Source organism: Monodelphis domestica, chromosome 3, assembly GCF_027887165.1.
Source record: "Monodelphis domestica isolate mMonDom1 chromosome 3, mMonDom1.pri, whole genome shotgun sequence".
NCBI classification, from domain to species: domain Eukaryota; kingdom Metazoa; phylum Chordata; class Mammalia; order Didelphimorphia; family Didelphidae; genus Monodelphis; species Monodelphis domestica.
Genome location: NC_077229.1, coordinates 419,083,340 through 419,110,933, shown reverse-complemented (window position 1 = coordinate 419,110,933; position 27,594 = coordinate 419,083,340). Strand labels below are relative to the sequence as shown.

At 39.6% G+C, this 27,594-nt stretch overlaps 1 protein-coding gene across 6 annotated transcripts in view; it reads right to left on the bottom strand.

Moving 5' to 3' along the window:
• KATNAL2 (katanin catalytic subunit A1 like 2) overlaps window positions 1–27,594 on the bottom strand; it is a 152,680-nt gene that overhangs the window by 82,756 nt on the left and 42,330 nt on the right. For 2 of the 6 annotated variants that reach the window (XM_007486637.2, XM_007486639.3), the window contains exons 2-4: window positions 16,677–16,747; window positions 6,468–6,640; window positions 4,407–4,446 (exon numbers count right to left, since the gene is read on the bottom strand). In XM_007486637.2, the coding sequence (XP_007486699.1) occupies window positions 4,407–4,446; window positions 6,468–6,640; window positions 16,677–16,747 (284 nt within the window). Of the gene's footprint in view, window positions 1–4,406; window positions 4,447–6,467; window positions 6,641–16,676; window positions 16,748–27,594 lie in introns of those variants that run through there. The other 4 variants (XM_016431381.2, XM_016431382.2, XM_007486642.2 and 1 more) reach the window with 4 other exon arrangements.

Here is a 27,594-nt window from a genome sequence, read left to right as displayed (position 1 = left end):
CAACGTGCTTCTTTCTCCCAGAACCACCCCTCCCCCACTCATTCACTGTGCTACCTCTAGCCACTGCAAAAGACTTTAAAAAAATCTTACTGGTTATTCCTCAGAACATTTCTGTGTTATATTATATTAAGAATTGGGGGAGGGGGCAGCTGGGTAGCTCAGTGAATTGAAAGCCAGGTCTAGAGACAGGAGGTCCTGGGTTCAAATCTGGCCTCAGACACTTCCCAGCTGTGTGACCCTGGGCAAGTCACTTGACCCCCATTGTCTAGCCCTTACCACTCTTCTGCCTTAGAAACAATACACAGTATTGTCTCCAAGTCGAAAGGTAAGGGTTTAAAAAGAAAAAGAATTACATTAAGAAATCATATTATATTTTAAAATTATTGAATTATTTTAAGAAATTATCTTATATATTTTAATAACAATTTTATTGGCAAAGTATTACATGCAAAAAAAGCCAAATGATTTGATTACAGTCACATAGTAAGTGGGGAAGATCAAGAAAGTCTGAATTTTAAAGGTATTGTTCAGTCTTCTTTGATATGCTATTCTTAAATATGCAATGTAAATGCAAAATATTTCCTAGAATTTTCCCTTAACACACTAACTGATGCCACTTAATTATAATTTTTATTTAATTTTATGGGAATTAAAAAGTCATATTCTATATATTTGTATTCAATTCTATAGATCCAATAAGATAGTCTATATTAATAATTATATATATATATATAGCCATCCTCCTTGTATGGAAAATGCAAGGGACTAAGAATCTAGAGACCTGGGTTCTTTTCCCAGCCCCACCAATAACTATCTGTGATGAACAGATGGTGGCAACTTTTCTTTGCCTCAGTTTTATCTCATATAAGATGATGACAAAATTTGCATTCGACATACCTCGTGATGCCTTTGTTGTGGGTATTGGTTCTGAGGCAGAGGAGCATTTAGGGATAGGCAATGGGGTCAAGTGACTTGCCCAGGGCCATAGCTAGGAAGTGTCTGAGGCCTGATTTGAACTCAGGACCTCTCATTTCTAGGCCTGACTCTCTATCTACTGTGCCACCCAGCTGCCTCCTCTTGATGCCTTTGTGAGGATGTGCATGTCGTCTCCTTGAGGGTAAAGTCTATATCATGGTGCTTGTTAAGTGCCTGATAAATGCTATTGATAATATAAAATCTCGATGGCCTTTTCCCTGGCTGACCATCATACCTGGAATGCTTTCCTTTCTCCCTATCCTTCCTGGCTTCCTCCAAAACTCCATTCAAATCTCACCTTCTCTAGGAAGTCTTGCCTGGCCTCCTCCCCTCTCTTCCTGCCAATTATCTGCTTTCCAGGATTACTTTCCCGCTACTCTGGAGATATGCACATCTATATTCAGTAAGTAAGTAGCTCTTTGCATAAGGAGACACCATTAGAGCTCCTGAAGAGGGACCTCATTTCTGTCATTCTAAGGGGCTCCAGTGCATAGAAATAAATGCTTATTACCTGACTATAGGTGACATAAAAAATGTCACTTACGCTATTGTCCCATTTCAAGATCCCTAGGAAACTAACAGGAGATGCTGATTTTTATATCCATTTGACAAATAAAGAAACTGAAGCATAAGAACATAGATAAAGCAGCTGCTAAGGATCATCAAATAAGTTAAGGGCAGAATTAGAACCCAGGCCTCTAGGTCCCCAAACTGTGCTTTTCCTGTTATTTTACCCAAGCACAAGCAATCTGGGGCTTTTGAAGAAGTTTATTTTTATGATCCAATGTTGAGGGGAAGAATACATATAAAAAACATACATATTTAAGTATACATTTAACATCCCTTGAATTTATTCTTTTGTTCTTCCTTTCTGAGCTAGTCCAAGTTTGAGATTCAGTTAAAACACACACACACATATACAAATACATATTCTCTCTATGTGTGTAGATGTAGATATGTATACATATGTTCTAGCTAAAGCTCAAATTGGACTAGCTCAGAAAGAAGAACAAAGAATATATATGTATGTAAAGAATATTTATTCTGTCTGTCTCTGTCTCACTAGCTCAGAAAGGAAGACCAAAGAATAAATTCAAGGGATGTTTAAATTAATCCTTATATATTACAATATATATATATAATCTAGAATTCTAGAATATACAAATATATATATATATATACATATATTCTAGCTAAAAAACAAGCTTAGACTAGCTCAGAAAGGAAATACAAAAAAATAAATTCAAGGGATATTTAAGAATTAATTAATTTCTTAACCAATTAATTATTTAAGAAAAGTTTCGTGTCTTGATGACTACCCTTTATAAATGAATGTTTATTGGGCTCTTCTTCCTGATGTGAAAAAGAGAAAGTATTATAATTATGTGTACCCACTAATTTACTTACTACAGAAATAAGGCTCTTAAATAATTCTCTTTAGGAACAGAAGCTTAATGGAAACCTAATTCATTAATCTCCTAACTGTTCTTCCCAGCTTTGACATTGTTCATCCGGATCATTGACTGGCAGTCAAAAGCGGAGTTCATATGGCAGAGCTTCCATTTATCAGATAGGACTTTGAGGAAGTTCCTCTCCCTCTCCAAATCTGGATTTTTTTTATCTGTTAAATGGGATTGTTTAAATGGAGTACTTTGCACTACCTACCTCAGAGGGCTGTTGTGAAGATCAAATGAAATCATGTGTAGAAAGTACTTTACAACCACAAAATTTTATATATACATATATATACACGTGTACCCATGTATGTGTGCACACATGTAAAATGCACGTATGCATACACATATACATGTGAGAGTGCCTCCAGGGTTAGTGTTCTGGCCTTTATCTCACTGATCTACATATCCCCACACCAACTGGAGTAGAAGCACTCCCAAGCTATCAAATCATCCAGCAGCCTTCTGCAACTACAGGGAAACAACAAACTCTAAAAAGCCTCATCACTCAATTACAGAACTTCTTGCCGGAGTAAGAAATGCTGAGGAAGTTTCGAGCCTGAATCTGGGTTGTAAATAATCAGAATTCGCATGTGTTCCAAAGCCCTGCTTTTTAAAATGCCCCCTCGCCGTTTCCTCTCACAAGTAGTTACCATTTATTACCATAGTCAGACTAGTTTTATGGAAACTATAAATAAAAGAATAACACTTTTGTCAAAACAATAAAACTGTTTCTAAAGAATGGCACAAAACTACGCTAGCCTTAGGCGGCATATTAACATGAAGCATTTCAATGGCACTTCCTATCAAGCACATGCTCTCCCATCATTTTTATTAGCTCCCACAAGCAACCCTGTGAGGGGGGTGTCGCATATAGGCTTGTTAAACTCCTCGTAGGCACCGGGAGGCCAGCTAGGTAACTCATAAGGTCACAGAATTAGGATATTTACTCCTGAAACTCAATCAGTAAAATAAACTACGCCAACCACCTCACTGACAAAATCACCAAATAAAATCTTTTCATTTGCTTTTGGCAAAATTGCGAGGCCACTCCAAGTGTTCAAACTTATCCTTCCTTTGAAGTTCAAACCCTTTAATAGCAGAATGAAGACTCAAACTTCCCTAAGTAGAGAAGCTATTATGAATACACTCGTCTCTATAAAGATGCAAGCTTGATGAGCAAAAGCCACATGATCTCTTTAGGGTAGAGGTTCCGGAATTCTTTTCCTTTTTTTACTCTCATCTGCCCAAGCCATAGGGGAAGGCAGAGGAGAAACTCCGATCTAATGAAGGAAATTGGAATGGGATGGATGAGTGAGGTGAATAATGCAGAGCAGGAAGGATAAAGACGGTGGTAGTACAGGACAGATCTTATTTTTTTTTTAAGCACATTTATCTATAATAAAAAAAAGAAAAGGGATGTCATGAAGGAACTCACAGAAGATACTACAAATTTGCCATGAGATGGGATAATCTAGAATAAGGAAGGGAAGGGGAAAGTCAGAAGGAATGCAGGGAATATGGACAGATTCACCCTAGTAATAGTGTGTGTAAAGGTGTAACAAGGGCTGGAGCTTCTGGGGAAGCTTGGCTGGCTGTACCATAGCAGCTGTCAGGCTGGAGGCCCCTTCCTGCTAGAGTGCTTAAATACTGCATTACTCACCAGCTAGCATGTGGGTCAAAATCTCATGGCTTCGTGCACTTACACAGACATTACTGGACAAAAAACCTCCGTGCTGTTCCCTTGTGGTCAGACTGATTCCTGGTCTTAGAATGGGATGCGATTAGGTTTGGGGGGAGGATTCTATGGCCTGTCGAGCTTGTATGCCAATGTACGGCTGATTACTGTCAGTGACCGTTCCTAGATGGGTCATCGGACCTCCCATTGGATGAATAGGAATGAATGATCTACTCCAACCATAACGCCCCCAGGACAGCTGTAATGAGATATTCAGCAATAGTTACCATTCACTTTACCTTCTGAACTTTCCATTTCGAGGCATCTTGTTTTCTTCTGCTGGAAAGAAAATGTTGAGAGAGAAAAAAAAAGTTTGACCAAATTCCAAACAAAAGAAAGTAATTCTGACATCTGAGCCTCCTTTTAAAAACTCAGTGCCTGTGACGGTAACTGTACTGAAACCTAGACTCGTGTTATTCTTGGCCAGTGATTTGTGAAAATAGATGATCCCCTGCTATGAGGAAAGCTGAGCCTCGGAGCCCCCTGCGTGAGAGGTACCAAGGTCATTGGACCGAGAGGGTCCTGGACCAGCTTTAGAACTGACATTTCTGAAGTTGTCATTTGATGTCAATGTGACACCATGTCAAAACAGGAACCTCGTCAGATACGCCATGACATTTATCATGCTGGGCAGTTTTACCTCAAAAGAAGCAAAACTACCAGTGTCAGAAATCACAGAATCATACTGACGGGTACCATTTGCGAATCTGGAACTAGTGGCCAAAATCCCACATCCTAAAGTATTCCCTGAACATCCAGCGATTGGGATTCATGATGGTTTTTTTCTTTGATTTCTGGACAGAAAAAAAATGTTTTGATTTCTGTGCGGCGGGGGTAGAATGAAAGAACCTCTAGTGGTCCTTCTAACATCGAGATTCTGTGACTCTGTGATTCTGTGATACTTAGGCTCAGCTGTGCTGAGCTCAGAATCCTCTTAGTTTTCTGGTCCCTGAATTAAGTGTTCAAGTCTGTGGCTTTACAAGTCCCTTGTAAAGAGGGCAATGATCTTCCTTGATTTATGATTACTTCCTCCACTTATGGGCTTTTAAGAGTCACTCTATTACTGCAAAACACAGGGTCCTGACTTTAGCTACTCCCTCAACCAGCCTCTATTTATTGCTAACCTATACTGGACCTATGTATTATATTGATTATTATTTCAATTGATAGCTTTTGAGAGCATTTCATTATCTATACATGAGCTATTAGCTTCACCAATGTCCATTTCCCTGCGACTTTAAGGCAGCTAATAGGTTTTTCTCTATAACTGGAAAGATCTCTTGCCATATAAGCCCTTCCTAAAGCATGCCTTTCCTTCTGTAATAGAAAGAAAGAACAATAGCTCTCATTTAGAGAGCGCGTTAATGTTTAGCCTTCTTTATAGCAACCTTATGAAGAAGGTATTGGACTGTGGTTGTCTCCATTTGACAGGTCAAAAACAGAGGCTGACAACTGAAGTGACTCTCCCTGGGTCACCCAGCTAGTGTCAGAACCATGAACAGAAAGAACCCAGGTGTCTGGACTTTGAGTCCAGGGCTCTCTGCACTGCACAGGGCCACGAAGGGAAAGCGCCTTTTGATCTCTTAAGGATTTCTTATGATAAACTGAGATTCTCCTTTTCAGTACTAAAGTGACCAAATAAAAGGTGCCAGTCAGAGGCACACAAAAAAGTCCAGCATACTACACTGAATTATTACTATATTTGGGAGTTTAAATTAAGGAGAACAGCGCCACATGGTCTTCCTAATGTTATCTTTTTTTAAAAAACCTTTACCTTCCATCTTAGAATCAATACTATATTTTGGTTACAAGGCAGAGGAGTAGTAAAGGCTGGACAATGGGGGTTAAGTGACATGACCAGGTCAAGCTACAAAGTGTCTGAGGTCACATTTGAACCCAGGACCTGTGTAATTAGAAATCTTGAACCCTTGGAGAATCCTTTTCTTTTCATCCACGTTGCATCCTCACACTTGGTAAATACGGTGTGAGTGTAATTCTGCCCTTTCTCTCTCTTTTGATGGTGCTCTGTGCTCTGGTGGTCACATGTGGGGTCCCAGGGAGCTTTCTTTCTTTATTGAGGTTATTCTTTTCCTTATACTTCAAGTATTTATTAATAAACTTTATAAAATAAAATACTTGGAGTATTTGGATATTAATTTCTAATCTTACAGATCTCATATCTCTAGGCCTGACCCACCTTGCTGTCTAATGTGGTATAATGGGCATCATCTTAATTGGGAATTAAGATGCAAACCAAACCCTAAAAACAGGAGTTAAGAGTCTTATATAGAGACACATACCAGATCCAGTTTCAACTGCCTTCCTGATAATTTTAGGATATTTCTGGAATTTTACAAAATAATAACTCTCATATTCCATCAGAATAGTTTCGAGATCAACATTGTCACAAACTTCAAAACGCCGTAAGCCTTGTTTGGTTTCTTGTTCCAAAGCATTGGCAGCATCAATATATCTAGCAATTTCAAAAGAAGCAGATCAGTCATTAGCCACAACCTGGAAGAAAAATCGTGAAAGAAACAGCCATCACTGGCTCAAAGAGAAGCACTAGACACGGAATAAGCCCACACTAAACAGAACAGAATGCACCTGGGGTTAAGAAGATGTACCTAAAATGATGATGATGATGATGAAAGGAAGGGATTGACTTAAAAAAGAAAACCCTTAGCTTCCATCTTAGAATCAATACTATGTATTGATTCCAAGGCAGAAGAGCAGTAAGGGCTAGGCAATGGGTGTAAGTGACTTGCCCAGGGTCACACAGCTGGGAAGTGTCTGAGGTCATATTTGAACCCAGGATCTCCTGTCTCTAGGCCTGACTCTATCCACTGAGCAACCCAGCTGCCCCATGACTGCTTTTTAAATAGGCTACAATTTCTGCATTCAAATGCATGCTATTTCCTTGAGAAACTATATAGCTAACAGCTACATGGCCCTTGCCATGTGTTAATCATCTTTAAAGCATCTCATTTGATCCTTGTGATAGCTAAGTGAGATAAATGCTATGATGAAAAATGCTATGATATTTTACAGATGAGAAAATTGAGACAAGCAGAGGTTAAGGGACTCACCCAAGATCACACAACTAAGTAAATATCTTGGGCTAGATTTGAATTCTGGTCTTCCTGACTTCCTGACTCTAAGCCCGTTGTTCTATCCACTGTACCGCCTAATACTTATGGTTAACAACGCTGCTATTGCACACAACATTTCTCAAATAGCAAATTGAGAAATCTGGCAATAATTTTTCAAGTTCATCTATAAGCTATGTGAGAAAAAAATCTTATTACTTTGTAGTGATACTTGTCATTGACCAAAAAATGACATCATCCTCCAATCCTATGTTTTATATTGGTGGGGTTTTTTCAGACTGATGTTTTCAAAAGCATTTCATTATCTATACATGAGCTATGAGCCTCACCAAATGTCCAGATTTCTATGATTTTTAAGGGAGTTAATAAGCCTTCTAATAGAACTAGAGAGATCTATCAGTCAATCAATAAACACTTATTTATTTATTAAGTATTGACTGTGCCAAGCAGAACGCTAATTAGGGATATATAAAAAAGAGCAAAAGACAGTCCCTACCCTCAAGAGCTTCCCCATCTAATAGGGGAGACAATGGGCAAAAAAATATGTACTAACAAATTATAGATAGAAAAGACGGGAAATAATTAGTAGAGGGGAGGCACTAGAATTAAGAGAGGTTGGAGAAAGCTTCCAGTACAAGATGGAATTTTAGTTGGGACTTAAAGGAAGGCAGGGAAGTCAGTAGCCAGACACAGGAGGAAAAGCATTCCAAGCATGGGGGCAGCCAGAGAGCATGTGTGGAGGCAGTGGTGGCAGTGACAGAGAGAAGGGAAATACAAAAGATGCGATGAAGGCAAAACTGAAGCAATGTGACTCCCCAAATTGGATGTGGGGGTGATAGAGAACAAAGGGCCAATCTGGAGGACTGGGAGAATTGGTGTCTTCTTCAGGGGAAATTTGGAAGGGTGAGGTGGGGAACAAAGGGTTTAAGAAGAAAGATGAGTTCTGTTTTGAATATGTTGAGTTTAAGAAGTCTTCTGGACATCTAGTTCAAGATGTCTAAAAGGTAATTGGAGATAAGATCTGTTCTATATCTCTACTTTATTCAACAGGTTGGTTTTTTTTTCTTTAAATCCTTACCCCCTATCTTGGAATGGATTCTAAATATCATTTGCAAAGTAAAAGAGAGGTAAGGGCTAGGCAATTGGGATTAAGTGACTTGCTGGGGGCCACAAAGCTAGGAAGTGTCTGAGGCCAGATTTGAACCCATCTTTAAGCCTGACTCTATCCACCGAGCCACCTTGCTTCCCCAACAGCCTTGGCTATTAAAGGATGAGTGGCTGTTTCCAAAAAAGCAAAAGAATGACAAAAATTTGTATTCGTTGGGTTTCCTCAAAAAGACCACAACTGAAAGCAATTCCAAAATCTTTGGACAATGGTAGGAATAAATGTAGAGCTTTCCCTAGTGACTGTTTTGTTTTTTTTAAACCCTTACCTTCCGTCTTGGAGTCAATACTGTGTCTTGGCTACAAGGCAGAAGAGTGGTAAGGGCTAGGCAATGGGGGTCAAGTGACTTGCCCAGGGTCACACAGCTGGGAAGTGTCTGAGGCCAGATTTGAACCCAGGACCTTCTGTTTCTATGCTTGGCTCTCAATCCACTGAGCCACCCAGCTGCCCCGCCCCAGTGACTGTTTTGACAGAAACAATACTTATTTAGACATTATTTCAAGTTGTGGCAGATGTATGTTTATTTTAAGTCAATCACACAACTTTCTATAATAAAAACTTTTATATAACAACCAGTATTTAGAATCTTCATTGCAGATTCTCTACAGAAAAACTATTCAATCTGTCTATACTAAATAGCACTACAAATAAAAAATTATTTCTCGTCAAGTTTCTGAGGTCTAAATGCCTTTAAAGTTCCTTTCCATATATGTGCTTTGCACCTGGAAGATATGGGAGAAGAGAGAAGCTTCGTCTCTTACCACGCCCTATCAAGCAGGTCTACTTCACTGCCCTTTGGAAGTGCATTATTGTCTTACAAGGTTCATTAAGGCTGCTACATAAAAATGCAATCATTTTTAAAACTGCAAATGGCCCTACTTTTATTTTGCCCAAGTAATTAACTTTTTAGAAGCTTTCTAAAACCAGTCAGTAAGGGTTTATTAAATACCTACTATGTGGCAAAGGAATGTTCTTAGCACTGGGAATTAATTACCCCAAAAAACAAAGGAAAAAGATAGTCCCTGCCCTCAAAGCGCTCACAACTCAGTGGGGAGATAATAGGTAACAACTGTGTACCAACAAGCTAAATATGAGGAAAATTGGGCATAATCAACAGAGGGTTGGCACTAGCATTAAGGGGGATTTAGGAAAGACCTCACTGTAGGAGAGACTTTAGTTGGGATTTGAAGGAGGCCAGGGAAGCCAGGAGATGAGAGATGAGAAAGAGCTTCCAGAAACGGGGGGCAGAGGGGAGGGAATTCAAATGTACCATCAGAAATGTGCCAGGAACAGCAAGGAGGCCTTTGTCCCTCGTTCAGAGGAAATGGTAGAGTATAAAGTGAAAAAAGAGGGGAAAGGTAGAAAGCGGCCAGGTTGCAAAGGGTTTTCAATGCCAAAATGAGGATTTTGGATTGGAATCTGACGGTCATAGGAGACCGCTGGTCTTTGTTGAATAGAGAGGCAAGGTGCCCTTTAGGAAGATTAGTTTGACAGCCGGGTAGGGGATGAATTGGGATGGGAGAGGTGGTGAGGGATGAGGCCAGCACAGATATGGCCAATATAAAATCAATAGGTTTGGAAATAGCCTGGCTTTTGGGACAGGGAGAAAGTGAGGATTCAAAAAAATCAGGTCATGAACCTGAGTGACTAGGAGTCACTCAACTCTAACAGAGAAATCGGAAGGGGAGGAAGCTTGGTTGGGAAAGATAACGAGTTCCTTTTGGACACGTTGAGTTTCAGTTTTCCATGGACTGTACAGCTTGAGCTGTGCGGAGAGCAGTTAGTGATGTGAGTCTGATGGTGAGGAAGGAAGTGAAGATTTCACCCACAGGAGCTGAGGAGATCACCAGGAGAAATGGTGGAGAGGGACAAATGAAGAGGGCTCAAGCTCGCACCGGGGGGACATTACTGGGCATGGCCTAGACAAAAACACAACAAAGGAAAGAGAGGAGCAAAACCAGGAGGGAGAGGTGAAACAAATCTATTGAGAGGATCAAGGAGATCAACAGTGCCAGAGGCTGCAGAGAGGGCAAAAAAGGATGAGGGCTGAACAAACGTCATTAGAGCTGACTTCAAGAGATGACCCTTGGTAACTCTGGAGAAAACAGTTTCTGTTCAATGGTGATGAGAGGAAAAGAAGTTGGAGGCATCATCAATTATAAATGGTCTTCTCAAGGAGTCTAGCCAAGAGAAGGAAAGATACTGGAGGGGGTGGCCCAGTGGATTGAGAGTCAGGCATAGAGACAAGAAGTCTTGGGTTCAAATCTGGGCCCAGACACTTCCTAGCTGTGTGACCCCGGGTAAGTCACTTAACTTCAGTTGCCTCTCTTCTACCTTGAAACCAATACTTAGTTTCGATTTTAAGACAGAAGGTAAGAGTATAAGGGGGAAGAAAAAGCTACTGGACAATAGCTACTGAGGATGAATGGATCAAGAGAAGTTTTTTGAGGATAAGGGAGACATGAGTATGGTTTCTGGCAGGGGGGAAGCAATCGATGGATGGTGAGAGATCAAAGTCAACTATGAGAGTAGAGATGATCATGGAGGCAATCTGCTGGAGAAAAGTGGGTGGAATGGGATCATTTGTGCTTGGAGAGGGGTTGATCTTGGCCACCTCTTCACTTGGAAAAAGGGGAGAAGGAGATTGTGACAGAAGGCATCTGGATGATGTGGGATGCTGAGGAGAGAAGAAGGGACTCTCTGTGAATGGCCTCAATTTTTTCAATGAAATGTAAAAGAGATTTCTCAGCAGAGCTTTGGTTAAGAGAGGAGAATCGTGGAAGGTCTAGGGAGGGAGAAAGAGATTTAGAAAAGTTGTTGTGATGAGTAGGATAGTGAATTAAATAGAGAAAGGTAAAAGGATTGCCTTGCCTCAGCAAGAGCCCAGTTGGGAATACATATCATAAATCAGCAGTTTTATGATTTTCTCAGAACACTAGTATGTGGAAATAATCCAAGGTTGAGGTTTGGCAGGGCAAGATCAACAATAGGGCAAGAGATTTGGGAGAAGAGGGCAGTGGAGTGTTGGACTGGGTCACCAAGGAGTCAAGAAGGGGAAGGAAGAAAAGTGTCCAGGGACCAGAGATCAGGGTGAGGGGGAAGACCAGGGTTTGGAAGGCACAGGGAAAAGGGGAAGAGCACAGATTATGATCAAATAAGGGAATTTTCGAGTTCATGAACACAGAAGTGAGGGGTCCATTTGTTGGTGATGGGAAGGTCAAGGGTTATGACCATCTCTGTGCACAGCTGAGGTAGGATGGAGGAATGGGCTATGCAAGATGGCTGAGTGGGGGAATTGTAAGGGTAAAGGGCTTGATGAAGTATCAATATACATGTTGAAGTCCCCTTCTGTGAGGGAAGAAGGTGAAGAGGGGAGACTGTGAGCTAGCCCCAGAAGTTATTGAAGGAAAAAAGGGAGTGTCCTGGAGGTCCATTGATAATCACCTGAATTTGAGTTGAATATTCTTGGAAGTCAAAGGTCTAGTGACTCCCTGAAGCAATACCAGTTATTATCATTGTCTCACAAATGGAGAAACTGAAGTATAAAATTTTGTTGACTTTCTCAAGGTTACATGAAGGACATAAGTGGCTCAGTAGATTGAGAGCTAGGCACAGAGATGGGAAGTCCTGGGTTCAAATATGAGCTCAGACACTTCCTAGCTATATGACTCCAGGCAAGTCACTTAACCCCCATTGCCTGGTCCTTATCATTGATATTAAGACAGAAGATAAGGATTAAAAAAAAAAAAGAATAGAATGAAGGATATTGATTTATTGGATTCCAGTTCAACAATAAATCATCTCAAAATTCCTTCAAAGGAGGAAGCTGCACATAGGAAAAAGAACACGGAGCTTGAATGCAAGAAGACCCGGACTCATGTCCTGGTTCTGCCACTTGCTAAAGGCATGACTGTGAGTCGCATTGAACCTTTTAGCCTCAGTTTCCTCATCTGTAAACGTGAGAGCTTAGACTGGAAGATCGATAAGGTCCCTTCCAGTTCAAACTCTGTGGTTCCTGAACTCAACCAAAGAAAAATTTTCCCCAGCACTGTTGTAAAACTTGAATTTCTAGCTAGCTGATGACTTTTTGCTCAAGGAAGAGAAATGTGATTTTATACATTTTCATCCTTCAAAGGCACAGTCCAAGCCCCCCTGAATCCTTCTCTGACAACTCCTGCACACAATGACCATCTCTTTTCTAAATTCCTAACAAAATAATTTAGTATTTGGTTACAAAGCCTCCTAGTGACTTCTTTATTCCTCCACCTTATTTTTCTGCTTTAATTTTCTCGATGATTTTTTCATCCTGCCTACCTACAAACACTATATTTCCATTTTTCCCCTCCATGATCCTGCTCACTTGTCAGTTTCCTCCTGGCCTTTGGATAAAAAGTCCCCAGGAACCCAGCCTTTTGTCATACTAACTATGTAAGACTATCCTCTAGTGGTAAAAAGGGTAACTGCAGAGAGTGGAGAGGATCTGGGTTTGGGGCTTTTTTCTGCCCCACCCAGGCCTTTTGAAAATGGTTTCTTCAACCTCAGTGGAGCCAAAAAGTAAGAATTGCTATTTTTGTCTTCCGTTGTATCTCCACTGCTTAGCCCCGTGACTAGGACAGACTGTCCACTTCTTCTATGCTTGCCAACTGCTTACAATCTGGGAATTGAACTGTTCTAGATTTCTGAAAAAAAGTTCACAGGCATGGTCTCTATCTGTGATTTATTTTGTGTCTGCCATATCACATGGCAAATTCGTTCTGGGCATTCAGTAGGGGCTTAATAGACAGATACCTAAATTATATGTCAGACTGAGTGCCTAGGGAACACAAACACTAAAAAATTAGTCCAGAAAATTACTTACCTTCTTTGGATAAAGAGACTCAGTGGACAGAGCCAGGCCTAGAGATGGGAGGTTCTGGGTTCAAATATGATCTCAGATACTTCCTAGTTGTGTGACCCTGGGCAACCCACTTAACTACCAATTGCCTAGCCCTTACTGTTCGTCTGCCTTAGAATAAAAGTTGGAAGATATGGGTTTAAAATTTAAAGTTTTTAAATTTAAATTTAATTTTTAATTTTACATTTTAATTTAATTAAATTATTGATTAATTGAATTTATTTTAGATTTTAAAATAAATATTAAAATAAAAAGCACTTTGTAAACCTTAAAGAAGTATATAAATGAGAGATAGTATTAATATTACTGTTGTAATACAGTATTCCTCAGAATACTCTATTAGAGGTTGCTAAGATTTCAGCATAGAAGAAAATTTAAAGGTCCCACCCCAAACCTACCTTCTCCCAGAAGTCTTCCTTACCATGCCAAACCACAGTCATTTTTCTACCTCCTCTAAACTCCCACAGCACCGTAGTGGTATCTTATATCATTCATTTGGCATGTATTTCATAGACTACTTATTACCTTTATTTAAATTTTCACCTATTCTGGTTACATGGGGCAGCTAGGTGGTGAAGTGGGTAGAGTTCTGAGCTTGGAGTCAGGAAGACTCTTCTTGAGGTCAAATCTAGTTTCAGACAGTTACTAGCTGTGTGACCCTGGGCAAGTCACTTCATCCCATTTGCCTCCATTTCCTCATCTGTAAAATGAGCTAGAGAAGGAGAGGGTAAACCACTCCAGTATCTCTACCAAGAAAACCCCAAAGGACTCAGACTCTTCTCTTACACTTACTCCACAGATCTAATTTGCTGACACATCTTGTTTCTTTCTTCTCACATGTAGCCATTTCTCTCTGCTCAAACAGTGACCAGGCTCTCGTCACCTCACTACTGAACCATGGCCATCGCTCTCTGGTTGCTCCCTCTGCCTCAGGTCTCTTCCCAAAGCTCATGTCTCACCATGTCACGTCTCTACTCAATGTCTCCATAGTACCTCCAGGATCATGCATACGTCATATAATAAAGCCCTTCACACGCCGTCCCCTCTAGTCTTCTTAACTTTAGTCTCTTCTATGTGCTTTATGAAACGCACATACATATATGCTAAAATGATGGCTCTCAAGACTGTCCTTGATTTTGCTCCAAACTAATTTAAAATTACTTCCTTATATGTGCTCTTTGTTGTTCAGTCATTTTGGTCATGTCTGGCTCCTCATGATCCCATTTGGGTTTTCTTGGCAGAGATACTGGAGTGGTTTGCCATGCCCTTCTCCAGCTCATTTTACAGATGAGAAAACTGTAACAAACAGGGTTAACTGACTTGGGCAGAGTCATGCCGCTAGTAAGTGTCTGCGGCCAGATTTAAACCCAGGAAGATGAGTCTTCCTGACTCCAGATCCAGTGCTTTGTCCCCTTTAGTCTAGTAACATTGGACTGCTTAGTATATTTTTTAATTCACCCTGATTCAAAGAATTGAATTACATTTAGTTTGCTCACAATTTTCCCTGTGAGCAAAATGTACATCTTTCTCTTTCCCACCCTGCCTCTCCATCTCCTGAAATTCCAGCCATCCTTCAAGGTCCATCTTCAATGCCCTCTCTTAAAGCCTACTCACCAGCTGGAAGTGATCTCTTCCTCCTCAGATGTCTCATAGCCCTCTGATGGTTTCTGACACACACTTATACTCTATTCTACGTTATAATTATTTGAGTAGATGCCTTATCTCCCCTAATAGGGTATACATTTTTTAAGGGTGGCATATTTTTTTTCATTTTTATTTTATTTTATTTTTAACATTCTTTTTTTCTTAATTGTGAGTTCCAAATTCTCTCCCTCTCTCTCCTCTCTTCTTGAAAAGGTAAGCAATTTGGGTATAGATTATACATATGCAATCATACAAAACATTTCCCTCTCAGCAGCATCCCAAAAGAACACAGACCCCCAAATCCCCAAGAATAATTTTTAAAAATGTTTAATGGACTTCAATTTACTTTCATGTATAATCAGTTCTTTCTCTAGAGTTGGATCACATTCTCCCATCATAAGACTTTCAGAATTGTTTTGGATTGTTGTATTGCTGAGAATAGCTGTCATTCACAGTTGAACATTGTTCAGGTTTGCTGTTACTATGTACAATGTTCTCCTAGTTTTGCTCATTTCACTTTGTATCAGTTAATGAAAATCTTACCAGGATTTACATTAAAGCATCCTGAAAGCATCCTGCTCACCATTTCTTATCCCACAATAGTATTCTTTCACCATCACATACTACAATTTGTTCAGCTATTCCCCAATTGATGGGCATCTCTTCAATTTCCAGTTCTTTGACACTACAAAAAGAGCCGCTATAAATATTTTTATATGTATGTCTTTTTTCCTTTTTCTTTGATCTCTTTGGCATACTAACCTAGCAGTGGTATTGTTGTGTCAAAGGGTATGCAATTTGATAATAGCCCTTTGGGCATAGTTCTAAATTGCTCTTCAGAAAGGAGGGCTCAGTTCACAACTCTACTGGAAACAGTGGATTCGTGTCCCTATTTTTCTACATCACCTCCAACATTTGTCATCTTACTTTCCTCTTCTATTAACCAATCTGCTAGGTGTGAGATTGTACCTTAAAGTTGTTTTAACTTGTATTTCTCTAACCAATCGTGGTTTAGAGCATTTTTCCATATAACTATAGATAGCTTTGATTTCTTCTTCTAAAACCTGACTTCATATGCTATGACTATCAAATGGGAAATGACTCATACTCTTACAAATGTGACTCAGTCTCTATATATTTAGAACCGAGACCTATATCAGAGAAATTTGATATAATAATTTTTTCCAAGTTTCCAGAGGGCAGCATATATCTTTTGTCTCTCTGTCTCTCTCATAGTGGCCATACTACTGTGCCCTGTACATCAAAAAAGTTTTGCTCAGTTAAATTATAAAATGAAGTCAGTGGAGTAAATATGAGTCACAGGGTGATGTGTAGGATAGATGATGTGAATTTAAAAAAACATTACAACTTTACAGAATGGGAAAATAGCTTCAGATAGAGTTACATTGTTCAAAGTCACATAGTGAGATGAGCTAGAGTAAAGGTACAAGAATGGTAATGGGACTAGAAGCCAGATTTGCTAAGTTCTCTAGTTGTGTGCTAATTACAGACAAATTTGGTGGGGAAAGGAAAATGAACAGTCTATCTATGGTATGGGTAGGCCTTTTAAAATGTTTATGAGGGATATAATAGGGAAAAATAATTATCTAAATGAAGGAAGAGGAAAGTGAGAAAAGGAGAGAACAAATAAGTATAGAAATATTTAGATATTAGAAATATTTGTAATATAACATACCCTTCCTGCGTTAAATAATGCAAAATCAAAATGAGAATATTTTTTCGGCGAGCTTCTGCCCTCATCTCACCCTGTAAACAAAGAGGGAAATTTAGATGGGATGGAGATGAGACACAACATATTCTTTTTATAGCAATAAGTACTAGAAGGTAAACATAACCTGTCAAAACCAAACAGCATGATTTAAGAGGGAAAAAGCAGTTTGCGTCTCAAGGGGAGCATAAAGTTGCTTTCCATTCTGATTTCTTTCTTCAAGCTGCCTTTTCGATTGTAAACTTAAGGTATGATGACTTAAATTAGAAACACAATTTACTTGTGTTTGAACTTCTTGCTGAAAAGCTAATTGGGCTTTTATTGTAAGCAGTTCATGAAAAAAAAAAAACAACTATTATCAGGACTGTGTAAAAGCCCGAGAAGTATCAATAAACACATAACTGTGTTATCAGAAATAAGCCCTGACAGGGACACCTCTGTGTCTGCTTCTTGTATTCTCTTAGGACTTTAATCTCTATGAAACTGTAAGGGAATATTCCAGGAAATTATTTAGGATTCTTAGGGATTATTTGGACAAAACCTCAGAGGTTTTCTAGTTCAATTCCCTTTTTTTCATTGATGAAGAAACTGATAACAAACAAGCTCCATGATTTGTTAATCATAGGAGTATTACAAGAGGCAGAGCTGGGATTTGAACCTAAGTCCTCAGCTAGGTGGCTCAATGAATAGAGTGCTGGATCTGAAGGCTCAACTTCCTGAGTTCAAATCCTTACCCAGACATTTACTATGTGACCCTGGGCAAGTCACTTAACCCTGTTGACTTCAGTTTCTTCATCTGTAGAATGAGCTGGAGCAGGAAGTGGCAAACCACTCCAGTATTTTTGCCAAGAAAACTCTAAATGGGGTCACAAAGAGTTAGACACAACTGAACAACAAAACCTCTGCCTCCTCAGAAGTGGGTAGACTGGCTAAGTTTCTGGAATGTTCAAAAATATTATAATAAATGCCATAAAAGTAAAACTTTTAAATAGCCAATTCCTTTGATTGACTTAAATAATAGTTAAATGGCACTGTGCATTTGGAATTTTTATTCATAATATTAATACACAACTACATTTAGTTTATAAATTTACAATTGAAAGGGACCAAGGGGGTTTAAACTGGAATCCTCAGATCTCAAAGGATCCCAGGATGGATTTCAGGAGGCTTGTAAATTAAGCTTTATAATATGATCATAATTATATTTCTATATAATGGTCCAATCATTCATTTTGTTTGTAATCCTCTCTATTTTATTTGTGCATTTAAACGCATTATTCTGAAATGGAGCCAATTAGGCTTCACTAGATTTCCAAAGGGATAAATGATACAAAAAAGGTTAAGAACCCTTTCATCTAGACTAATCCCCTCATCTTAAAAATGGAACTGAGGTCCAGAGAGAGGAAATGTCCCAGCGACATAGCTTGTAAATTGCATAGATGGAACTGGATCACAGATCCTCTGACTCCAAATTTAGGGCTCTTTCCATTCAGCTCCCCTGCTTCCTTCCAACTCTCTTCTTTTGGAATGGACTAATTTTATAGCCTGTCTGTAAGTTACGTAGGAACTAATTTTACTATTTTTTGTACTAAATTTTTGTATATACTTTCTACATTTATTACTTTATATACTACTATATTCTACATGTAGTATATATATATTGTGTGTATATATATATATACACATACTACTTTATATATTTACTACTTTATACCATATGATAGTTTTATTACTTTATAGTATAAAGTACCATCACATCTGGCACAAAAGGTGTTCAAATGAGTGACACAATCAATAATAAAAATAAAGTTGCTTCAAACAACGCTTAATTCATAAATATATATTTATATGTTTCATTATTAACCCCAAAAGGGTTACTTCCTTAGTTCGGTCATGAGTCTTAGCCATCATAAATGTTTTTGGTCTCCATTTGCCAGCACTTATTGGAGTTCTGATGCTGAAATGAGCAACTGTACTTACCTTGTGATCCCCAAACCATTTACCAGGAACAGAAAAGAAAGTAAATTAAAACAACTAGTGTACTTTCCACATGATCTTAGAAAATCACTGTGACCACAAAGATGAGCTATGGACAGGAAAAGCAGAGTCACTTCTAGCCATTTTTGTGGCCAGGGCATGAAATGACGGTGTAGCATGGAATGGGGGGACAATTCCTATTATTCCTATTAAAGGGGTTTATGGATAGAAAAAGATGAAGCCACAAAGATGATGAGCAAGTGAATATACCGTGTGTGTGCGCACTGTAATACACTATAGGCTGGGGTCCCCAAAAGGTATGGTTGCTAGTGTCTGTCAGCCTTCTATCAAGCCTCCTGAACCTGTGGCTCTCCCAAGTGTCAGTTAGCCAGTCAGCATCAACTAGCTTTTTATTTTTTTTTATTTTCTTTTTTAAACCCTTACCTTCCATCTTGGAATCAATACTGTGTATTGGTCCCAAGGCAGAAGAGTGATAAGGGCTAGGCAATGGGGGTCAAGTGACTTGCCCAGGGTCACACAGCAGGGAAGTGTCTGAGTCCAGATTGAACCCAGGACCTCCCCTCTCTAGGCCTGACTCTCCATCCACTGAGCTACCCAGCTGCCCCCATCAACTGGCTTTTTAAAAGGGAATTTACTAAGTACAGAAGGTTGCCATAAAACATTGTGCCCCCTCCAGAGGCATGCTTTCTCCTTACACACACAGTTCCTAGGAAAGGGGACTCAAACATAAAATATAAAGGTAGTATGGCACCTGGTTAGTTTGGAAGCAGGCAGAGATTGTCTATAACGCTCTCTGGGACTGAATCAAGTAAATCCATTTCTGCATGAGTCAAAGGCTGTTTTCATACTAGCCCGTTCTGTTCCTTCTTTCCATCATAAAAAGTCTATACAAAATTGAGACAAGCCAGTTTGGGGGAGAAATGTGGTAATAGCAGTTGGGCTGGGGGACAGGAAAAGCCCTAGGTGGCCCCTGAACTGAGAAGAGAACAAAACCAGGGATTCTAGGGCAGCCAGAGACGGGGCACAGGGAACACAGTCAGTGCAAAGGCAGCTGAAGACAGGAAACAGGAGGGTTGTGGAGCAGGAACAGAAAGAAGGCATGTGGGAAAGGAGATCATATATTACAAAGCAGGGCAAGTGTACCAAGCCTGGGTTGTGAAAAGCTTCGATTGGCAAACAGAGGGGTTTATATTTGATCCTAGAAATGACTGAGAGCCACTGGAGTTTACTGAGTTAAAAAAGTGACAAGATCAGACAAGACTTGGGAAAATCCCATTGGCAGATGTGTGGAGGAGAGATTTCAAGGGGGAAGAAAGTTGGGACAGGAAGATAATTAGAATAGATTGCAATAGTCCAGGTGATAGGGGCCTAAAGTGATGTGGTAGCTATGTGAATGTAAACAAGGGTATGGATGTGAGAGATGCTGTAGAGGGAGAAATTGCAAAATGTCTGGGGTGAGGGAGAGTGAGGACTCAAGAATGATTATTACAAGGGGGCAGGTAGATGGCTCAATGGATAGAGAACCAGGCCTGGAGATGAGACCTCAGACACTTCCTAGCTGTGTGATCCTGGGCAAGTCACTTCTCATCTATTGCTTAACCCTTACCATTCTTTTGCCTTGGAACCAATACTTAGTATTGATTCTAAGATGGAAGGTAAGGGTTTAAAAAAAAAAAGAATGATTATTACCAAGACTAGGTGACAGGAAGGATTATGGTACCCTTAACAAATAAGAAGTTTGGAAAAGGGTGAGGTAGGTGTAGGGGATTATATGAGTTCTTTTTTAGAAGTAGTGAATTCGAGATGCCTATTACCAGTCTGCAATGTCCAATAGGCAGCTGGGGTGGCAGGCCAAGGACTGCTGACTGGATGATTTCATCAGGCTTGTGTGGAGCTCAGCTTTTTAACAGTTCTTCAGGAGGCTGTGGCAACAACTAATTGGTTCTTTCAAACTCTGAGGTTTACCCATGTGTTGATGTTGCTCATGCTGAGCCTATAAAAATATCATTACCAGAGCCATGCTAATCAGTCAGCAGACGGAACTCTGGGTGGTAGGTCTTAACCAATCCTGTCAGCAAGGGTCGTAAATGCCTGGGCAAACTTCTCACATTAACCTAAGAAATTGCCTTAATATGCTTGCTGAATGTTACAAGAATTGCAGCAATAGAATATATATATATATATATATATATATATATATATAATTCTTAAGTGTACTGAAGACCCAGTCAGTTGATTTCACTTATACACATCTAAGACGATAAAGAATAAAGATCATCATGAAGGTATTACATGATCAATGGTCAGAAATCCAGACCCCAGAAGCCATTTAGTGCTTATCCAACTTCTTAATTTTACAGATGAGGAAAAAGTGATGGGCCTATGAGTCCTGAATATTTTACCTATACCATAGGCTAAGCATTTTTTTCTTTAGTTTATTCCAGTGGCAAATGTACACATAAGTTTTCCAAGGTTCCATGATTCGTGTCTTCTCCTTCCCCTCTTCCCTCCCCACTCCCGGAATTGACAAGCAATTCAAATGGGTTATCCATGTATTATCACTCAAAGCCTGTTTTCCATATTATTCATTTTTGTAAGAGAGTACTCTTGTAAGACCAAAATCACAAATTATATACCCAAATAAAAAAGGGATCAATTCTACGTTTTCATCTACAGTCCTACTCCCACAGTTCCTTCTCTAGGTGTGGATAGCATTTTTTCTCCTCGGTGCCTCAGGATTGTCCTGGGCCATCGCATCGCTGTTAGCAGCAAACATGTGGCCATCCCACGATGTTTCAGTTTCCTGTGTTCAGTGTTCTCCTGGTTCTGCTCATTTGATTCCGTATCAGTTCATGTAGGTCTTTCCAGTTCTTAAAGAAATCATCCAGTTCATCATTCCTTGTATAGACTAAACATTTTAATAGCATTTAATTACTGGCGGCCCTGACATCCTTCCTACTTTTCATCATCCTGCGCATGCAGCATGGGTATCCGTAGTAACACCCAGATTACCTTCCTCTGGCTTTGCCCAGATATTCTATAACAAGATACACAAAAGATTACAATGATACACGATGCCAGTACCAATACTATCTCCTCCCAATCGTTACCAAGGGTAAGGTGACCTTACAGTTAATGTAAAGGGCCCACATGGTGTAAAACAGCTTGCCCATAGTCTCCAGGCAGGAGCGTCTTATTAACAATGGTCTTCATCTTATTCTACAGGTCTCCAAATTTGTCTCAAGGCATTTTATTTTATTTTTAAACCTTAGCTTCTGCCTCAGTAACAACTATAAGATAGACGAACAGCAAGGGCTAGGCAATCAGAATTAAATTGGCCTGGGTCACACAGCTAGGAAATGTCCAAGGCCAGATCCTTCCAACTCCCAACCTGGTGCTCTATTTACCTCACTGCCCCAGAACATTTTATTTTTAAAGACAGCTCATTGGGAAGGCATAGGTACATTTAACAATGAAAAAAATACTTTACATACATCTGACTAGTACCTAACAATAAATTGGCGCACCAAATCCCAGTCAAATTGAAAATAAAATTCTGAGAATACAGCACATACCATGAATAGGCCAACTTGGAACATCTCCCCATTGTTATTCCTAACAGGAACACAAAGGGCATTAGGACAATTCCAGGCTCCAGCTCTGCTTCCCAAACCCTGTGGGCCTATTTCCAACCCTGTCTCCGCTGTCAAAAGATGGAAGAGAATAAGCACCGGCTACCTAGCATAAAAACACCATGGCAAAAGGATGATATGGAAGAGGCCCACAACAGAACGGACACTGGGTAAATGGAAGGGGAGTTGTACTCTATAGTCATGGGGAAATAAGGGGGGAAAGTGGGTTTGGGAGGAAAGACACTGAGTTCTGTTTTGGGGATGCTGCATTTGTGCTGCCTGTGAAACGCTCAGTTTGAGATGTCTACTAGGTGCTTGGTGATGTGGGTCCTGGGCTGTGTGTGAAATGGTAATCCCAAACCCGAATAGATGAGGAAACTGGAGTCCAAAGTGGTCTTAAGTAGTTTGCCCAAAGTCACAATTGTGCTCAGAAGAGCAGAGGCAGGATTTTGAACACATTCCAAATCAACTCCAAATCTTAGGCTTAGGGAGGAAGGAAGGAAGGGAGGAAGGAAGGAAGGAAGGAAGGAAGGAAGGAAGGAAGGAAGGAAGGAAGGAAGGAAGGAAGGAAGGAAGGAAGGAAGGAAGGAAGGAAGGGAGGGAGGGAGGGAGGGAGGGAGGGAGGGAGGGAGGGAGGGAGGGAGGGAGGGAGGGAGGGAGGAAGGAAGGAAGGGAGGAAGGAAGGAAGGAAGGAAGGAAGGAAGGAAGGAAGGAAGGAAGGAAGGAAGGAAGGAAGGAAGGAAGGAAGGAAGGAAGGAAGGAAGGAAGGAAGGAAGGAAGGAAGGAAGGAAGGAAGGAAGGAAGGAAGGAAGGAAGGAAGAGAGGGAGGGAGGAAGGGAGGGAGGGAGGAAGGAAGGGAGGAAGGAAGGGAGGGAGGGAGGGAGGAAGGAAGGAAGGGAGGGAGGGAGGGAGGGAGGAAGGGAGGGAGGGAGGGAGGGAGGAAGGAAGGAGGGAAGGAAGGAAGGGAGGAAGAAACAGGAAGGAAGGAAGGAAGGGAGGGAGGGAGGGAGGGAGGAAGGAGGGAAGGAAGGAAGGGAGGAAGGGAGGAAGGAAGGGAGGGAGGGAGGGAGGGAGGGAGGGAGGGAGGAAGGAATAGGAAGAGAGGGAGGGAGGGAGGGAAGGAGGGAAGGAAGGAAGGGAGGAAGGGAGGAAGGAACAGGAAGGAAGGAAGGAAGGGAGGGAGGGAGGGAGGGAGGAAGGAGGGAAGGAAGGAAGGGAGGAAGGGAGGAAGGAACAGGAAGGAAGGAAGGAAGGGAGGGAGGGAGGGAGGGAGGGAGGGAGAAAGGAGGGAAGGAAGGAAGGGAGGAAGGAACAGGAAGGAAGGAAGGAAGGGAGGGAGGGAGGGAGGAAGGAGGGAAGGAAGGAAGGAAAGAAGGAAGCATTTATCTGTCATTATGTGCTAGACATTGTGCTAAGTATGAAATTTTAGGGAAAAAAGTTTCTTAAAATTAAGAATCTCTAAACATTGGGGTATCTTTTTTTTTGTTATCTTATGGACAACTGATTTAATTCCAAGGAACTAGGCTATGAAACCTCAATGGACTGGTCTCTATTAGGAGACCAATTTACATCATATAATAAAAAGATTAATGAACCCTAAAACACTTCTGAAAGATGAAAACTTTGGAAAAATATTTTATTAGGATGAACATTCTTTCATAATGAATGCTTATAGCATTGTTCAACTAAGTGATTTTGACTGCCCATCCAGCCTACTAACACTCATTTAAATCCTTCTTCCATAAAATTATCTTAATTGGTTACATAAAATGTACATACACACATGCAAAATATCAGCAGGTGGGTTTGAATTTAATTTATTCAACAAACACTTCATAACTATTCCAATCTTCAATGATCTCCCTCTTCTCTCAACAATAGTGAGACACTTAGCACTTAATTATATATGTAGTATAAATCCGCATGTATTTAAAATGGTTGCTTCATATAAGTTTTCCATTAAACCATAAGCCAGGGGCAGCTAGGTGAACTAAACTCAGTGAACTAAAAGCCAGGATCAGAGATCCTGGGTTCAAATCTGACCTCTGACACTTCTTAGTTATGTGACCCTGGAAAAGTCACTTAAACCCCATTTCCTAGCTGTTACTCTTCTTCTGCCTTGGAAGGAATACACAGTATTTATTCTAAGACAGAAGGTAAGGGTTTAAAAAAAATAACAACAAAAAAAAACATAACCCATTTGAGGAGGGACTATGTCTTTTTCTGAATCTTCCAGAAGGTCTACAACTGAACACATATAAATAGTCCATAAAAATACATTGAGTAGCAACTCCTTAGAGCAATTATTTATCAGAGCAATGTAAATATAATAAAATATATAAATCATCTAAGTTTTAACTTATATTATAGAGAGGGATATAACTCTTTACATACTGCAAGTTCCAAGGGACAGGAAACTTATTTATCTTCGTAGCCTCTAAATGCCTAATCTTGAAAATGGCAGGTCTCAAGAAACATTTGTTAAATTACAAACTATTCTACTTAAGTGGATTTGTTATCTCAGTGTGATTATTTCTTCTCTCTATAATCCATAACCCATTCATGACTTCTCATACTTTTTGTTTCTTGTCCATCCTTGAGAGAATCTATTCAACATATTGGAAGTCTTTAAGTCTTTTAAAATTTGGGGGCAGCACTGCCACAGTTGAGATTTCTATCTTATTATCCTTTGTTCCTGCTACATAACAAGCCCATCCTCTTCTCCAATCATAGATTTCCTGAATGATATTCCTCATATCATTTCTTTTGTGTAGGTCATCATTTGGAGATATGTTGCACCCCAAATGTCTCCACTGACCCCAGGTCAACCACAACTTTAACTCTTTCGAAAATGTGGTTTTCTAAAACGTGTGATCATATAGTATCACCAGAGGAATAACTGCATTAAAAATGTTTATGATCTTTAAAAGCACTGTCTAGTCACTCAAATGCAATCTAGCCTAGTCATTTCTGGGTCCAACTGCCCATGCACAGTACTAGTCCAAGACATTCATTCTGATTGTATAATGGATTGGCTAGACAACTCCATACAAATCCTTAATCCATGTAAACTAGAAAGGAATTATAAATGGAATGAATAAGGATTTGCCATCAAACGCTACACTTAATGCCCTGAAATTTTGATTTGCTTTTCCTACAGTGCCATCTAGTGTAATATGATGAGAACACTCTTTCATGAAATTATTCCAATAATTTGATGACAGTTCCTTAAATTACTTGCAACTTAAATCCTTCTTACAGTATAAGGAAGGCTCATGTCCCTTCCAGAATCTGTCCACAGTTGTTTTATGTTCAAAAATTAAAGAAGAATCGGGAGAGAAGGAACACGTTTGATGGCTTATTTCTAAGCGATCCGCATCTCCTACCCTTGACTCTAGATATGAAAATCTATGACTACACTTCAAGTTTCAGCTCTAATGTCACATCCTCCATGAAGCCACCCCTCATATTCTCACACATAAGTCATTTCTTCCTCTGAATTCCTAAAGTACTTTTCTCACAAATATCTTTCAGCATTTAACACATTCTGCTTGGTGTCATGCGTATTTATGCCCATGGTTTACCTCCCTCTCTAGATTATAATCTGCTCAAGCATATTATTCCTATCTTTATAACCTTCATCAGACCTAGCACAATGACTGCTTTATTGAGCAGAATTATTTAATGAATGCTGGTTTAAAAAAATGAATCAAAGGAAACTGATGTTCAGATATGTTCATTGACTTGCCCAAGGTCACTGCGAGTTAGTAGCTGTTCTAGAACCCAAGTCTCCTAATGCCCAGCTCAAGGTTCCTTCCAAAAAGTCATGCTGGTTCTTCTCCATCCACACTACATTAAGCCTTCTTCTTAAACTGTCCATAAGCATTTTACAGCTATGGTTACCTAGTAATTCTCCATTGCCTAACATGAAATAACACATGGACATGGTTATAAATTGCTCCATCAGCCCTGGAGACTGCAATTTTATTTGTGCTTTTCAGGTTTACACCACCCAACATTGCCTGATAATATCAATGGGAAGTAACAAAGAAAAACAGGAGCAAAATATCACCTAATAGAGTATGCAACATTTTGTACCCATAGTTCCCCTGTTTTATTCCCTGCTCCCCATGTTATTTATTTAGTATATTTTATTATTTATTTGTTTATTTGTCACATTAAATCTACCAGATATCTTCCTTCCTCTCCTCCCCCATTAGAGATAGGATCATTTGACCAAAAAAAATTCATATATAAAAACTATGTTTTGCTTGTTTCTATTTACCAGTTCTTTCTCTGGAGGTGGACATATACCAGTCATTCTTCAAATAGTATTTCTATTGCTAAATATAATATTCTCTTGGTTCTGCTCGTTTCATTCTTCTTAACTTTCCGTGTTCATTTTTAATCTGCTCATTATCTCTTACAGCACAACAGTATTCCATCAAAATCATAAGCCACAACTTGTTTAGCCATTCCCCAGGGGATAGGCTTCAATTTCCAGTTCTTTGTCACCACGAAGAGAGCTGCTATGAATTTTTAGAACATATGGATTCTTTTCCTTCTTCCCTGATCACCTTAAGAAATAGATCAATAGTAGTATTTCTGGGTCAAAGGGTATACACAGTTTTATAACTTTCTGGGTATAATTCCAAGTCGCTTTCCAAAATGGACTGATCAATTTGCAGTTCCATCAACAGTGTCTCCATTTTTCCACATTCCCTCCAACATTTGTCATTTTGCCCTTTTATCATTTTAGATAACCTGCTAGGTGTGAGATGATATCTCAGAGTTGTTTTGATTTGCATTTTTCTAATCAATAATGATATAAAGCATTTTTATATGATTACATATACTCCCCCAGTTTTCTTCTAAGAGGATAATGGTGTATTTCATCATTTATTATCTAGAACCAAAATTAGTCATGTACTTAATCTAAGTTTAAGTTTTATTTTTATTTATATTACTGAAATCATTATGTATATTGTTTCACTGGTTCTAACATCTTTATTCTGTATATATCTTAAATTTCTCATATTTCTCTTTTCTTCTGGTACAATAATATTATAATAATTTATACAGCACAATTTGTTCATCCATTTCTGATCAGTAGGTTTCTACTTTGTTTCCAGATTTTGCTATCATAAAGTATTGCTAAGAATTTTAGGACCTATCTTTCTGTCCCTGATGAAATGTTTTCTATAATGGTTGGCTCAATTCACAGTTCCACTAATAGCATATAAATGTGCCTTTTT